The sequence below is a fragment of the Acanthaster planci genome, linkage group LG07 (assembly GCF_054643075.1).
Source record: "Acanthaster planci isolate LZ-2023a linkage group LG07, COTS_SCS, whole genome shotgun sequence".
Classification (NCBI taxonomy): domain Eukaryota; kingdom Metazoa; phylum Echinodermata; class Asteroidea; order Valvatida; family Acanthasteridae; genus Acanthaster; species Acanthaster planci.
The window spans coordinates 639,847-654,004 of NC_141783.1; the positions used below are offsets into that span (position 1 = coordinate 639,847).

The 14,158-nt window shown below is 40.4% G+C and overlaps 1 protein-coding gene across 1 annotated transcript in view; it reads right to left on the reverse strand.

Annotated features, from left to right (window-relative positions):
* aco2 (aconitase 2) overlaps window positions 1-14,031 on the reverse strand; it is a 23,975-nt gene extending 9,944 nt beyond the window's left edge. Inside the window, exons 1-12 of the mRNA XM_087139254.1 lie at window positions 13,854-14,031; window positions 11,512-11,586; window positions 10,866-11,012; window positions 10,500-10,610; window positions 9,953-10,033; window positions 9,450-9,542; window positions 9,034-9,192; window positions 8,294-8,345; window positions 7,021-7,119; window positions 4,812-4,916; window positions 3,300-3,391; window positions 444-549 (exon numbers count right to left, since the gene is read on the reverse strand). Coding sequence (XP_086995380.1) covers window positions 444-549; window positions 3,300-3,391; window positions 4,812-4,916; window positions 7,021-7,119; window positions 8,294-8,345; window positions 9,034-9,192; window positions 9,450-9,542; window positions 9,953-10,033; window positions 10,500-10,610; window positions 10,866-11,012; window positions 11,512-11,586; window positions 13,854-13,889 — 1,156 coding nt within the window. The 5' untranslated portion in view covers window positions 13,890-14,031. The remainder of the gene's footprint in view (window positions 1-443; window positions 550-3,299; window positions 3,392-4,811; window positions 4,917-7,020; window positions 7,120-8,293; window positions 8,346-9,033; window positions 9,193-9,449; window positions 9,543-9,952; window positions 10,034-10,499; window positions 10,611-10,865; window positions 11,013-11,511; window positions 11,587-13,853) is intronic.
* Window positions 14,032-14,158: the final 127 nt, after the last annotated feature.

Genomic DNA, 14,158 nt, shown 5'->3' on the forward strand with positions numbered 1-14,158 from the left:
GGTTCCCCTCATTTTCTCTTTTTTCTCAGAATGACGCAATCCACATTCAGAATTCGCATCTCGGCATGAACAGAAAAAAAACTTTTGAGCTTGTTATAGTTGAGTTCTGAAGACAAATGACGCTGCATTCGATCTGGATGCTGCCATATTTATGTGAACAGATAAAATCAGAGAAAACATGTTTTCCTTAGAGGTGCTCTTTAACCATGGACATTCGCACAGTAGACCATATTACACTGGCCATAAGTATCATTATAATCCACATTGCTAAACGCAAACAAACTCCCTCTACACCGCAGGACGGACGAAGGACATCATTTATAAAGACTTTTATGAGGTTATTCATTCTACAGAAGGGATATTTTTCTTGAGTGACAGAGCTCAACCCATACAACTGCAAACTATACAAATGCTGTGACCTGCATGAATTCTGGATCACTCACCAACTTTGACCTCCATTGGCCAGTCCTTCTCGGCAGCATTCTTTCCTAGGCATGAGATTGGATGAGCCAGATCTGGTGTGAATGGGCCATTGACATGAGGCTCCAGCTACAGAGATAAGACAATGACTGGTTAGCATTCTCGTTAGTACTGAAAAACATTATTCAATACAGAAATTCTCCATCAGTGAATTGAACATGGTACTAAGTCTGTAGCAAGCAGGTTCCATGACACCAATACAGTTCAAGTTTACTGGTTCTGTTATCCAAAACTTTGTCACTTCCAAGACAAACCTTGCATGGCATGAGTCAATAAATATGTTGCTGTTGTCAAGAAGGATTGTGATGAGTTGGAAGCAAGTGAGTTTTCTTCATCTCAGCAACTTCTTTCTACAATCTTTGCTTTTTTCAGTAATTTCTCAGAGGGAAGATGAAGTTTGGGAGTATTACTAGAATCTGAAACTATCGCAGTTTGATTCATTAATCTCAACGACTAATGGCTGAAACTATCGCGGTTTGATTCATTAATCTCAACGCCTAATGGCTGAAACTATCGCGGTTTGATTCATTAATCTCAACGACTAATGGCTGAAACTATCGCGGTTTGATTCATTAATCTCAAAGCCTAATGGCTGAAACTATCGCGGTTTGATTCATTAATCTCAACGCCTAATGGATGAAACTATCGCGGTTTGATTCATTAATCTCAACGACTAATGGCTGAAACTATCGCAGTTTGATTCATTAATCTCAACGACTAATGGCGGAAACTATCGCAGTTTGATTCATTAATCTCAACGACTAATGGCTGAAAAAATCGCAGTTTGATTCCTTAATCTCAACGACTAATGGCTGAAACTATCGCAGTTTGATTCATTAATCTCAACGACTAATGGCTGAAACTATCGCAGTTTGATTCATTAATCTCAACGACTAATAGCTGAAACTATCGCAGTTTGATTCATTAATCTCAACGACTAATAGCTGAAACTATCGCAGTTTGATTCATTAATCTCAACGACTAATGGCTGAAACTATCGCAGTTTGATTCATTAATCTCAACGACTAATGCTGAAACTATCACAGTTTGATTCATTAATCTCAACGACTAATGCTGAAACTATCGCAGTTTGATTCATTAATCTCAACGACTAATGGCTGAAACTACCGCAGTTTGATTCATTAATCTCAAAGACTAATGGCGGAAACTATCGCAGTTTGATTCATTAATCTCAACGACTAATGGCTGAAACTATCGCAGTTTGATTCATTAATCTCAACGACTAATGGCTGAAAAAATCGCAGTTTGATTCCTTAATCTCAACGACTAATGCTGAAACTATCACAGTTTGATTCATTAATCTCAACGACTAATGGCTGAAACTACCGCAGTTTGATTCATTAATCTCAACGACTAATGGCTGAAACTACCGCAGTTTGATTCATTAATCTCAAAGACTAATGGCGGAAACTATCGCAGTTTGATTCATTAATCTCAACGACTAATGGCTGAAAAAATCGCAGTTTGATTCCTTAATCTCAACGACTAATGGCTGAAACTGTCGCAGTTTGATTCATTAATCTCAACGACTAATGGCTGAAACTATCGCAGTTTGATTCATTAATCTCAACGACTAATGGCTGAAAAAATCACAGTTTGATTCATTAATCTCAACGACTAATGGCTGAAAAAATCGCAGTTTGATTCCTTAATCTCAACGACTAATGGCTGAAACTATCGCAGTTTGATTCATTAATCTCAACGACTAATGGCTGAAACTATCGCAGTTTGATTCATTAATCTCAACGACTAATGGCTGAAACTATCGCAGTTTGATTCATTAATCTCAACGACTAATGGCTGAAACTATCGCAGTTTGATTCATTAATCTCAAAGACTAATGGCGGAAACTATTGCAGTTTGATTCATTAATCTCAACGACTAATGCCTGAAAAAAATCGCAGTTTGATTCCTTAATCTCAACGACTAATGGCTGAAACTGTCGCAGTTTGATTCATTAATCTCAACGACTAATGGCTGAAACTATTGCAGTTTGATTCATTAATCTCAACGACTAATGGCTGAAACTATTGCAGTTTGATTCATTAATCTCAAAGACTAATGGCGGAAACTATCGCAGTTTGATTCATTAATCTCAACGACTAATGGCTGAAAAAATCGCAGTTTGATTCCTTAATCTCAACGACTAATGGCTGAAACTGTCGCAGTTTGATTCATTGATCTCAACGACAAATTGCTGAAACTATCACTGTTTGATTCATTAATCTCAACGACTAATGGCTGAAACTATTGCAGTTTGATTCATTAATCTCAACGACTAATGGCTGAAACTATCGCAGTTTGATTCATTAATCTCAAAGACTAATGGCGGAAACTATCGCAGTTTGATTCATTAATCTCAACGACTAATGGCTGAAAAAATCGCAGTTTGATTCCTTAATCTCAACGACTAATGGCTGAAACTGTCGCAGTTTGATTCATTGATCTCAACGACAAATTGCTGAAACTATCACTGTTTGATTCATTAATCTCAACGACTAATGGCTGAAACTGTCGCAGTTTGATTCATTAATCTCAACGACCAATGGCTGAAACTATCGCAGTTTGATTCATTAATCTCAACGACTAATGGCTCAAACTATCGCAGTTTGATTCATTAATCTCAACGACTAATGGCTGAAACTATCGCAGTTTGATTCATTGATCTCAACGACAAATGGCTGAAACTATCACTGTTTGATTCATTAATCTCAAAGACTAATGGCTCTATGTGTGGATGAGACTGGTTTACTACCTTGATTTGACTTCCTCTCTTAGGTCTATTCTGTCTCTCTTACCTCATTCAAGTTGATTTCAATCACCTCATCGTATTCAGCTCCCTCGTCAGCTGTCAAAATGTGTCTGTATTCCCCAGCAAGGGATGCGATCTCTGAGGACATCAACATACAAAACACAAACAATACATGATCCAGCGCAAACATTCCAAACACTAACTCTTTCTACATTAATTTGCTAAATAAACAAAATCTATAATGGTCCTTGTTTCATATCTCAGCCTCATATTCATAGATCTGTTTTAACCTCCAAGCAGTATTCAGCACAATAACAAATACACGTGTAAATAACTTCTGGTCTCAATATCACACATTCCAAAATTTTACATCAAAAGAGAAGGTGTAACTTTATTCATGCCGTGTAGAAGACAGACACTTTAACCCTCCTTTGGTTTTACAGCACAAATGTGCACAAATGCCCAAGTCACTGGTGAGCATGTAGTTTCTATATGGAACTCAAACAAGCACAGGTTCAGTGTGTACACAGTAGGTTGCCAGCACAAAATGACCAAAGGTCTTTTGTGCAGTCCTCTTCACTGCATTTGGTTTACTGCACAATGATGCACATGAAACAGTGAAGCACAGTTGTTGGGCGGCACAAAAGTGCAATCTGATATTCCTGTGAGGGACTGTTGGTGCAGTGCACAACACAACACAGCTGTGCTTCTTTGAGGTGTTTACCAAATGACCCAAAGAGTGACCAGCATAGGAGGGTTAATTAAATAAAACTGTGATACGTCAGAGTCGTAATCATCAAACATGTACAGAATTCAGCTCCCAATTTCATAATTCTGCCACATCAAGAAGCCTTTCCATTACTTCATTGTATCGACTGATTACAGTTCATCCCTGTTTAAAGTGCGTTCATGCACACAGACCTGTTATACAGCGTTGGAGCCAAACGTACGTGTTGTATGCTGATTACGGAGACCAGAAACATGAAAAGGAGCTTTGAAATTGACAACGATCATTATGGTCTATGGATTCAACATTAGACTGTACGCCCAAGACAATCTTGAATACGTTTAGGTGTCGTGCTACAGAGTGGCCCAAGTGTGATGTCATTTCAAACCAGGAAGTAAAGTGCAAATCAATGGAGTATGTGCGCATATTGGCTCACATGCTGATTCTCGCCTTGATGCCTTTTACACACATAACTGTGCGTATGACGTAATCACTTCGGTGCTCTACAACAGTTTGGTCAGCAGGCAGAACCCAATTTTGAACACGTCTGGCAGACATGGCACAAATGAAAGTAGTTTGCTAAATCCTTAATTGACTGAATACAGGTGGGTCTTCTGTCAGATTTTCGACTGTCCGATGGAGATCTCTAGTTGATGGTACATACTGATGTGTACCCAGGCACCAACTACACGTTTTATATTAAAACAGTGACTGCAGGGTGAATAAAGAAAAAAGATGGCAGCCCCCATGAAAAGCTAAACCAATGTTTGGTGAGTCCGTTCCTTTTGTCCCATTTACTGGGTAGAAAGAACCCATAAATACAACACATACCTTCTCTGTTGGTAGCCTTGAGGTAGTCCACCATACGATTGTTGAAGGGGAAGACGGACGTGGTGGCCCCTATCTCGGCTCCCATATTACAGATTGTCCCCATGCCTAGCACAGAAGAGTCAAAAACCACTCTCATCAATCTGACAAACACAGAGACTTGTGAACTGAGATTGATCATTACAGCCAAGATTTATCAGGGGATTGCATCCTCCGTTCAGCTGAGGTAGCGTGTCAACTGAGCCCCTCCCCTATCTACTGGTGCCTCCTCTTAAGAGATTCTCAAAATCCTCACAAGAGGTCAGCGGACGGAATCATTCCGGTGACATTTTTAGAAGAGTGGTGGACTGAATCGGTTTATGTTACCATGAAGCGTGGGCCAATTAATAAATACAGCAACCTTGGAGGTTTGGTAAAGCCAATGATTTTCCGGGATCGCGGAAAACGGATGGAATTCACGGAATCAACACTTTGAAACAGAATCCACTTGAAACGGAACTTGCAAAATTGCCCTCTAAGAATGGCTTAAAAAGTAAAGAAAAATTTCTGCAAATTCCAAAAAAATAAATGCCCACCTAACTCTTTTCAAATGCTTGCTTTATAATGAACCAATTATGCTGGCAACATGCTAAACTGCACCACTCCACCGCATGACAGGGTCGCCCGCGCCACGCCGGTGCCGATACTTGTAAGTGCTATGGCATGCGTGGGCCCCATTCGTGCAGCGGCAGCCAACACAGCAGCGGCGCGGTATGGTGCATTGTGTATACAAACATTGGCCGTTCACACGCGCACCACACTAGCAATGAAATCAAGGCGCAAACAAGTTCTTACTAACACATATGACTCTTGCACACGTGGGGAATTTAGTCTGTGACTCCGCATGGACGCCTTGAAACAATGAAACCGCGGCAGCGAAACGGAAAACTAATTACATATTTCTTGAATTTAACAAAACCTAGTGAGCTTGGTGTACCATAGCTGAATGGACCCTCGGAAGTGTTCATAAAGAGTGAAGTTTTCAGTCACAAACATACATTTTAAGGCTCAGATTTAATGTAAACTTTCTGAAGTTTGTCGCACTACTGCCAAATAAAATGGTGGGTCGATGTCCAACATTAACATATTGTGATCAACGACTGTTCCATGCAAGACCTACTCTGTGACTTCACTGTACATGTACATAATCTGATGTCATACATGAGGAGTGGCACATGAATTGTCCGTTGATTAATCGCAGCAAATATTTATTGTCTGGAATTTTTTTTAATTTTCACGACAGAAATTGTAAAAAAAGTCGGAAACATTGCAGAATATTTCCAAACAATCTTATTGCTATTTTTATTTCGTTTCTTTCAGAGGGGGGCGATGTGGTTGGGCAAATGGCTTCCATGCATAGTTTAAAACTTGCTCTCCTATTTCATGCTTACGAAGATATGAAACAGTATTTGAATTTCTTAAACAGAATTCAGGATTTGCCGAAATGGAAAATACCCATTTTTGAAACGGAAAATCATTGGCTCTAGTTTTGGAATGTTTTTAAAGCTTACTATTGACATTTAAAGTTCTTCTGAAGAAAGAAGAAGGCAGAAACACAACTACATATAGTTATTTGGTCCAACAAATTGTTAACTCAAAGCAATTCCCCTAAGGGAAGAGGCTGTATTGACCAAGAAGCGGTGTTGTAGTCGAGTACTTTTTGAGTACCAAGTTTTTCTGCCAACTGTTTAATTACTTAGGAGGGAATAAAGCTGGAGTACATTGGCATCTGATGGTAAATGCACAAAGGTAAGATTACAAAGTAAAATGATAACTTCAGATCATCACTGTTCAATAAAACTAAGTTGTTAGGACAAAAATACTCGAAGTGTACTCGGCCAAGTACTTTCTGAGTACTTTTCTCCTTAAAAATTTAATTTTACGTAACTGGGAGTGTCTGAAGTTTTACGTTTATTATTCAATCTTACCTTTATGCACATACCATCAAATGCAAATGTACTCCAGCTTTGTTCCCTCCTAACTAATTAAACAGTTGGCAGAGAACCTTGGTACTCAAAAAGTGCTCGACTACAATACTACAAGAAAAGCCCAACTGTGCAAACATATTAACAAGAGGCTAATGTTAGCAATGCCCTACATCTCTCCAATGGTGTACAGTCCAGAAGATGTTGATACTCTTAGAGTTTCAAGATAACACTGAATAATGAACTACCTGTGCATGAGATGGAATCCACACCAGGTCCGAAGTACTCAACAATCGCTCCTGTGCCTCCTTTCACGGTCAAAATACCAGCAACCTTCAAAATCACATCTATGGAAGACAATATTACATCATTAACACTGTTCAACTGTAACCTTGACCCCAACTTCCTTAATTTGGATATATCTCTCAGTGTGCAGGAAACCAATAGAACATTCCTTAAACACATCTGGGAATGTTGGAAGGGTTCATGTTCAGTAATAGTAGTACCAAAGATCTATCAGAGCTGGAGAAAAGTCATTAGACACAAACAACACTAGGTCTTATTGTACACGATACAGCATCACATGATAACGGAGCTGGTGATAATATCACACAATATCTCAATAAAATCCTGTCATATAGTCGGTGGACAGTTGTCAGTGTGGTATTCGAGTCCATCACAAGTCCCTAAAAGTCTCCGTAAGTCCATCAGTCTTAAGCCAATTCACAAACTATTTAAATGAACTGTGACAAAAGCATTCCTTTGTCATTGTTCATTCTGTTACTTATGACTGGCCTTGTGACTGGACTTGTGAAGGGTCTTGTGAAGGGACGAAGGGACTTGTGAAGGGACTTGTGATGGACTCGAATACAATACTGATAGTTGATCACATATCAGTGCATAATTCGGTCTTTCAGTTGCTAATTGCTTGACAGAACGTTTGCACAGTTGCCGTTATTGGTTGCACTATAACGTGGCTCTCCAAACAAAATTTCACATGAAATCAAACAATTCTGATAAATTTGAAACACTTCTCATTCTTCTAAGAGATGACGAAATTTGTGAACTCCCAAGTGATGCTTATGGTAAACGTTCAAACAAACGATGAGAAATTTGTGAACTCCCAAGTGATGCTTATGGTAAACGTTCAAACAAACGATGAGAAATTTGTGAACTCCCAAGTGATGCTTATGGTAAACGTTCTAACAAACGATGAGATCGATATGCGAGACACAGAGGATTAACTATTGAAGTATTAACCGTCCAAGAATGAGACAACTTCTTGTCGTTATTTTCAGCCGGACTGAGAAAGGAAAATACCGACTTGTGCACAAAGAGGAATTTTCAGACCTTGTATAAAACATGTTTAACATTTCAGCAATATAGAAACAGCAGCATCATAATCAAGGACGGATGCGTAACCAAAAAAATGTAACCGAGGGTCACCCCACAACACCCTGCTAGACCTCATAAAACCTTGGGATAAACCTCAAATTACTTCATTCTGTAATTTTTCCTTACCTTTCGGAGCGGTCCAGCCACTGAGCTCTCCAGTCAACCTCACGCCGATCACCTGAACAAGACAATAAGTTTGAAAACAATTGAGATATCGGCCGTCACATACTTCATCGCCTCTGCCAAATACCATAATGGAAAACTTTATTTTCACTTATGCTTGATTAAAACTACACCCATAAAAACACTACTGAAACCCCCCGGATATACCCAACATCAAGACATAATCAAGTAATTTTCTCAGTCTAGCTGATATTATGAAATGACAGGCACTGTGTTACAAATTAAATCTAGACAATGAAAGTAACAGTTAGACTGTTGATTTAAGCTAGAAATTTGAGAAAATCATATTTCTAAGATAAGAGCACTTATAAGGCTCACAGTATGTAATGGTATTTGTCATTCAAAGGCATGATACATTCTCATCATCTCTACTCATCGAGCTCACAACATCGGAACAATCCTGAGACCATCTCAGCTCCCTGGGGATAATGTCATATTGGGCTCCAAGGCCTAAACGTAATGACCAGATCAGTCCTCACAGGTACCTATTTATTTCCGTGTGGAGGGAGGCACGTAGGTTTTAAGTGACTTCGCCAAGACATAACAGGGTGAACAGTGACAAAGCAATGGTTTTGTTGCAGTTCATTTGAATAGCCTGTGCATGGGCTTAAAATTAAGACCACTTGGGATGGACTTACAGGGACCCGTGACGGACCCAACTACAGAAACTTTGCCCTACTTACTTTGGGGCATTTCAACTCCCACGGAATATCTGCCATGACATCGACCGCGTCAGCTCCACCCACACCGATACAAACACCGCCCAAACCACCGCCGTTGGGGGTATGGCTGTCGGTTCCAATCAGCAAGACGCCAGGGAAGGCATAGTTCTCTAGGATGATCTAGACAGTAACCAACAATGAAATCTGACTAAGCCAAGAAGTGCAAAAAAAAAAATATGAAATACACTCATGCTAGACTTACTATGCTTTAGTCAACAAACATTTGGGAAAAAAAAGTTGCTGAGTACTTCACCATGTGACTTTGAGGTCTTGATTTTTATTGAAACTAGACACACAACTAGAGCAACGCACGTCCAGCTTTTTAAAAACAAATCAAAAAGAGTGAAAATACTTGTTTGGCAAGATATGTTATTTACCTGATGTATGATTCCACTGCCCGGTTTCCAGAAGCCCACTCCATATTTGGAGCCAGCTGTTGACAGGAAGTTGTACACTTCTTTGTTCAGATCCTAGAATCGCAATAAAACAGATTTAGAATCGGAACTTGAACCTTGAAACAGACATAATACTTTACACAAAGAGAAAATGAGTACACGAGATAACGTTCATTTAACTTGAAGCTCAAAGTGTTAGATTAGCAATCTGCCTTGAGCAGAAGCACCCCCTCATTGGTTGAAAAGAGCCATGTTGGTAGGGAGTCTTCATTTTATTGCTAGCGACACGACCGTAACGCATGCATTTTGTTGTCATTTGTGAACCGACAAAGGGCATTTCCCACCATAGGAGCCGCTGTTGCTAGGAAAATTGCGCCCTCTCTCGGTCCAGCTCGGGGCTCATCCAATGTGCTAATCTAATGATCAGTTCAACCCTGCCGATTTTGGGTGAAATAAGAATTTCTAGATGCGTATTACTTTCTTACCTTAGCCCTTGCCAGATCTTTGTCACCTCCCAACTGGGCCTCAATCAAATGATCACAGTGAATAGTTGAAGGCACCGCAACCTGAGAAAAAGTCCATCTCAAAAAAATAAGTACTACACTACACCAACTCCAAAGAAAGTGTTATGACGGTCTATCTTGAACCTTTCAAAATCCATTACCATGCAGTAAACATCAGCGGATTCCTTAAGCTTTAACATTTAATGGGAAACAAACCAGTAAAATAGAAGAATGTTAAGATTCTTCCTTCCTCAATCCTACAAAATCCTCCTAAGCCATCCATTGGACTTTGATAGGCTAGAACAAGGATTAATGTGTGATCCAAGATCAAACAAAGAAGTTATAGTGCACAAAATTTAATGGAAAAGCCTGAATCACTTTGTGCGCACCACGTTGCAACTGTCAATTACATAATACTCAACAGGAAAAAAACTGATATATGAGAAAACATCAAGGGAAGTTTTCACACTCGGCGAGCTTGAAGCAAATCCGCATTCTCGCCATGTCAGTACTAACACTCGTTGCTAACCTTTGGCAGACCGCTGGAGATAAACTGCAGCATAGCCATCTGTGCTGTGGCGTCTTGCATGGCCACACGGTCGGGTCTTAATTTCAGGTAACTCTCCCCACGCTGGATGTCCTGCATTGACAAAGGTTAACAATCGCTACTCAGAGACAAATAAATTCAATCTCCACTCCAATGAGGCTAACACAAATTTACCTTCCACGACCAAGCAAAGCGCCCAATTCAAGTTACATTCACATTTTCAGTACTGACAACAGAGCACTGTCAGAGATGGGAAATGTTGGCTTTTTGCAGAATAGGGGAAAAAGAAACCAAGAAAAAGAAACGTAGCATAGGAGAATTGAGTGCATTCCACGTATGTCCACCTGCCTGAGTTTCTGGATCCTCTAGATGGCCATAAACGATCTTCTCTGACAGTGTCAAAGGTCGCCTGAGACGATCTTGGACAATCTTCAACTTGCTCTCCATCGTACCGTAGTTGATATACTTGTCTTCATCGAATCGACTCATAGAAACCTGATTTTAAAATACAGAAAGGGACTAAGAAGATCAACACGGTGCTAGGAACAGTCGTGAATGTTTGGTTCAACAACTTGGAAAAAGCAAAATATTTGAGAACGTTTCTATTTTGAAGACAGTTTCAAGTATGGAATCTGGGATTGAAAAGAGCTGTGTGCCACTTCCAGAAAAGGTCAACGACAGACATGAACACCCGTTGGTGTTTAGTGCAAGGAATAATTTTTACTCTGGAAAACCCTCAGAGTTTCATGGTTGTCTAGCGTAACACAAGTGTTCTACATGCTTAATATTCGTTTGTTTACCCTCAATGCTGTATTTTTAACATTATCAATACTGATAAGAGGTTTTTTTTTTTCTTTTAAACTGTTAACGAACCTTCTTCTGTTAGGATTGAAGGCTTTTTGATTTATTCACGTTGAAGGACTCCTGCAAGCCACTTAAAATGTGAAATCTAACTTGAGTTATTTATTCAGGCAATCTGGTGAAATTCCTGTACCTTCGCTCGTTGGCAGGCATTGGTCGTAGTTTGGAGCATTCGAGCTTGAACTCTCGTCGCAAAAGCACACTGCATCTGTAAACATCACAAATCCAATCTACTTTCAAAATCTGTCAATTTTAATTCAAATGGGGAAAAAATGAGCATATAGATAAGAAACAACTGATTTTTCACAATATTTGTTTGGGAAATGAATTATTTCTGGGGGATTCGTTTGAAGCAAAATCATGACTATAGAGTCCAAATTTGGCAAGAATTCCGTACTGGACCGTTACTGCTTTTGAGTCTGTGAGTTGAGTGGCACTAAAACAAACATATTTCACAAGTTTAAAAAACGGTGACTCTTCATTTCACAGCTAACACTCCTTAAAGGTTTCCGTGATGAATAGCCATCGGTCATGCCGGGGGGGGGGGACAAGTTTAAAAAGTACATTGTGTCTGCAGTTACAAAATCCGTACCAAGACTTTCGACGTTTGTGGCTGCTGTGTTGAAGGCTAAGGTTACAGTGTTGAATTCCAATAGGCAATAGCGGTGCAACAATCATACATCTTGAAATGGTTTTGCAGTACCTGCTGCTATATCTGACTCAGACCGGCAAGCCTACACTGGCAAACTTGGTGGTCGAGTGGTTAAGATGTCTGCACTAGTACATGCAAGTATGAGGTCGTGGGTTCGAGTCCCACCCAGGTACTGAGTATACATTGTTAAAATATGTTGGTGTAAGGGCAAAACTTGTACTTGAAAGTTTTTCTGTTTTTTCTTCTCTTATTCAGTCCAATCCTACAGGTTACACTTTCCCAGAGATTTTTTTTCTTGTAAATTTGTGCCCCTAGAGGATTCCATTTATTAAAAGACAATAGAATTTGAGATCCATTCATTACAGGCTGGTCTGGTTTCTGTCTCCAATGCTTCAGATTGGTGCATGAGAACTTACGGCAACCAATCTTCACAGCCATAGCTGCAGTCAACGTAAAAACTAACAAAACAGTGTCATTAGTTTAAAGTGTACATTTATGACACTTGAAAACTTATTTAATTTCATCATTTCCACTGCATGTGTGATGAGCCCCATTTACATCCATGATTCTAACATTAACAGTTAGGTCGTACTAATCAGCGTCAACACCCCCACCGTCAACACGCGTCAACACATTGATAGTAACGTCAACACACACCTCCAACACTTACGAAAGGCACTGAAAACAGAAAACAGACGTATCGAACTGTAATGTATACGCTTTGGAATAATTTCTATTTAATCGAGTTTACATTTACTACATTTCAAGGGAGTTTTTTCATGCGAAAAAATTGTCTCTGAGCAGCGCCGCTGTTCGCCGCCATCTTGCCTCCTCACGGAGTTTGGACCATACCATGGTTTACTGTATAAAGGTGACCCCCTGAGGTATAATGGTATGGTCCGTCTGATCGAGGCAAAATGGCTTCCATCTTTCGTGGTTGTGCGGAGGGTGTTACTTTCGCGAAATAAAACAGCATTTTCCCCCCAAATGTCGCCTACTGTTGTCAGCGAAATTGTATTTTAGGCATTATATTGCTATCGAATTGCGTTTCTGTTAACTTAGAACGTGATTTGGGTGTGTTGACGTTACTATCACGTGTTGACGTGTGTTGACGTTAATTAGTACAACCGGTTAGGTTAGGCAGTTACGCATTGAAGACTGTGATGCCTGGCCTGAAACTGCTCCTACTAGAGCTCTGGGATTTGTCATCCGCTGTGCTCCTGTGGGGGCTTGGTAGACAACGAACCCACTCTGGCACTAGGGCTAGTCCGACAGTATATATAGGTCATGAGGGTAGGCCTAGGCCTACATGTTATGGGGCAGCACGGACATTCACGATTCTTGCAAAATGGCACGTACTGCCTGTACTGGTGATAACAACGACCATGGCAACGTATGCACGCACCTGCCAGTCGGAGGATCGGGTAATACAATCTTTTCTTTGATCAGTACATACGTGCGCTCGTTGCAGTTATTTTTATCAGCTTGGTGTGGTTGCTACCCGCAATTCTGTGAAACTCCCGGATGTCCGTGCTGCCCCGGCCTAGGCCCTATCCCCTCTTGTTTCAAGAAAATGGCAAGTAAGTGTGGAAAGCGTACAACGATCTGTAAATGGTGAACATAAAGAAACCAAAAACACTTCCAGTTGGGCCTTGGCCTCACAAAAAATGCACATACTCGACTCAGAGTGCGGTGCCGCATGCCTACATGTACATCTACATGTACCGTCGCACGACATACATGACCAAAGACCGGCAAAATAGCAAAACACTTTTACACCCGGCATGCCAGGGTTCTGGATCACGGTAACCCTCAAAACTTACTTGCAGTGAAAATGATAAGCGAGCCGAATAAGCCATGGTGACGTTTATTCTCTGAAGTTGCTCCTTGCTCTATGGTTGCACGAACGAAAAACTAAGATTCTCAGTAGAAACTGCTGCTGCAACCGACACGGCGGTTCGCGTCAGCTTCGTGTTTCTTCAATGATTCGTGTAGACTGGTTCCCGCCCCTTGATCGCTACATGCAAATACTGTCATAAAACGACACCAGTTTCTTGACTACGGGGGCCGATAAAAACATCGCTACATCAACAAATTATTTATTACGTTTCTGAAATTCACACTGCAT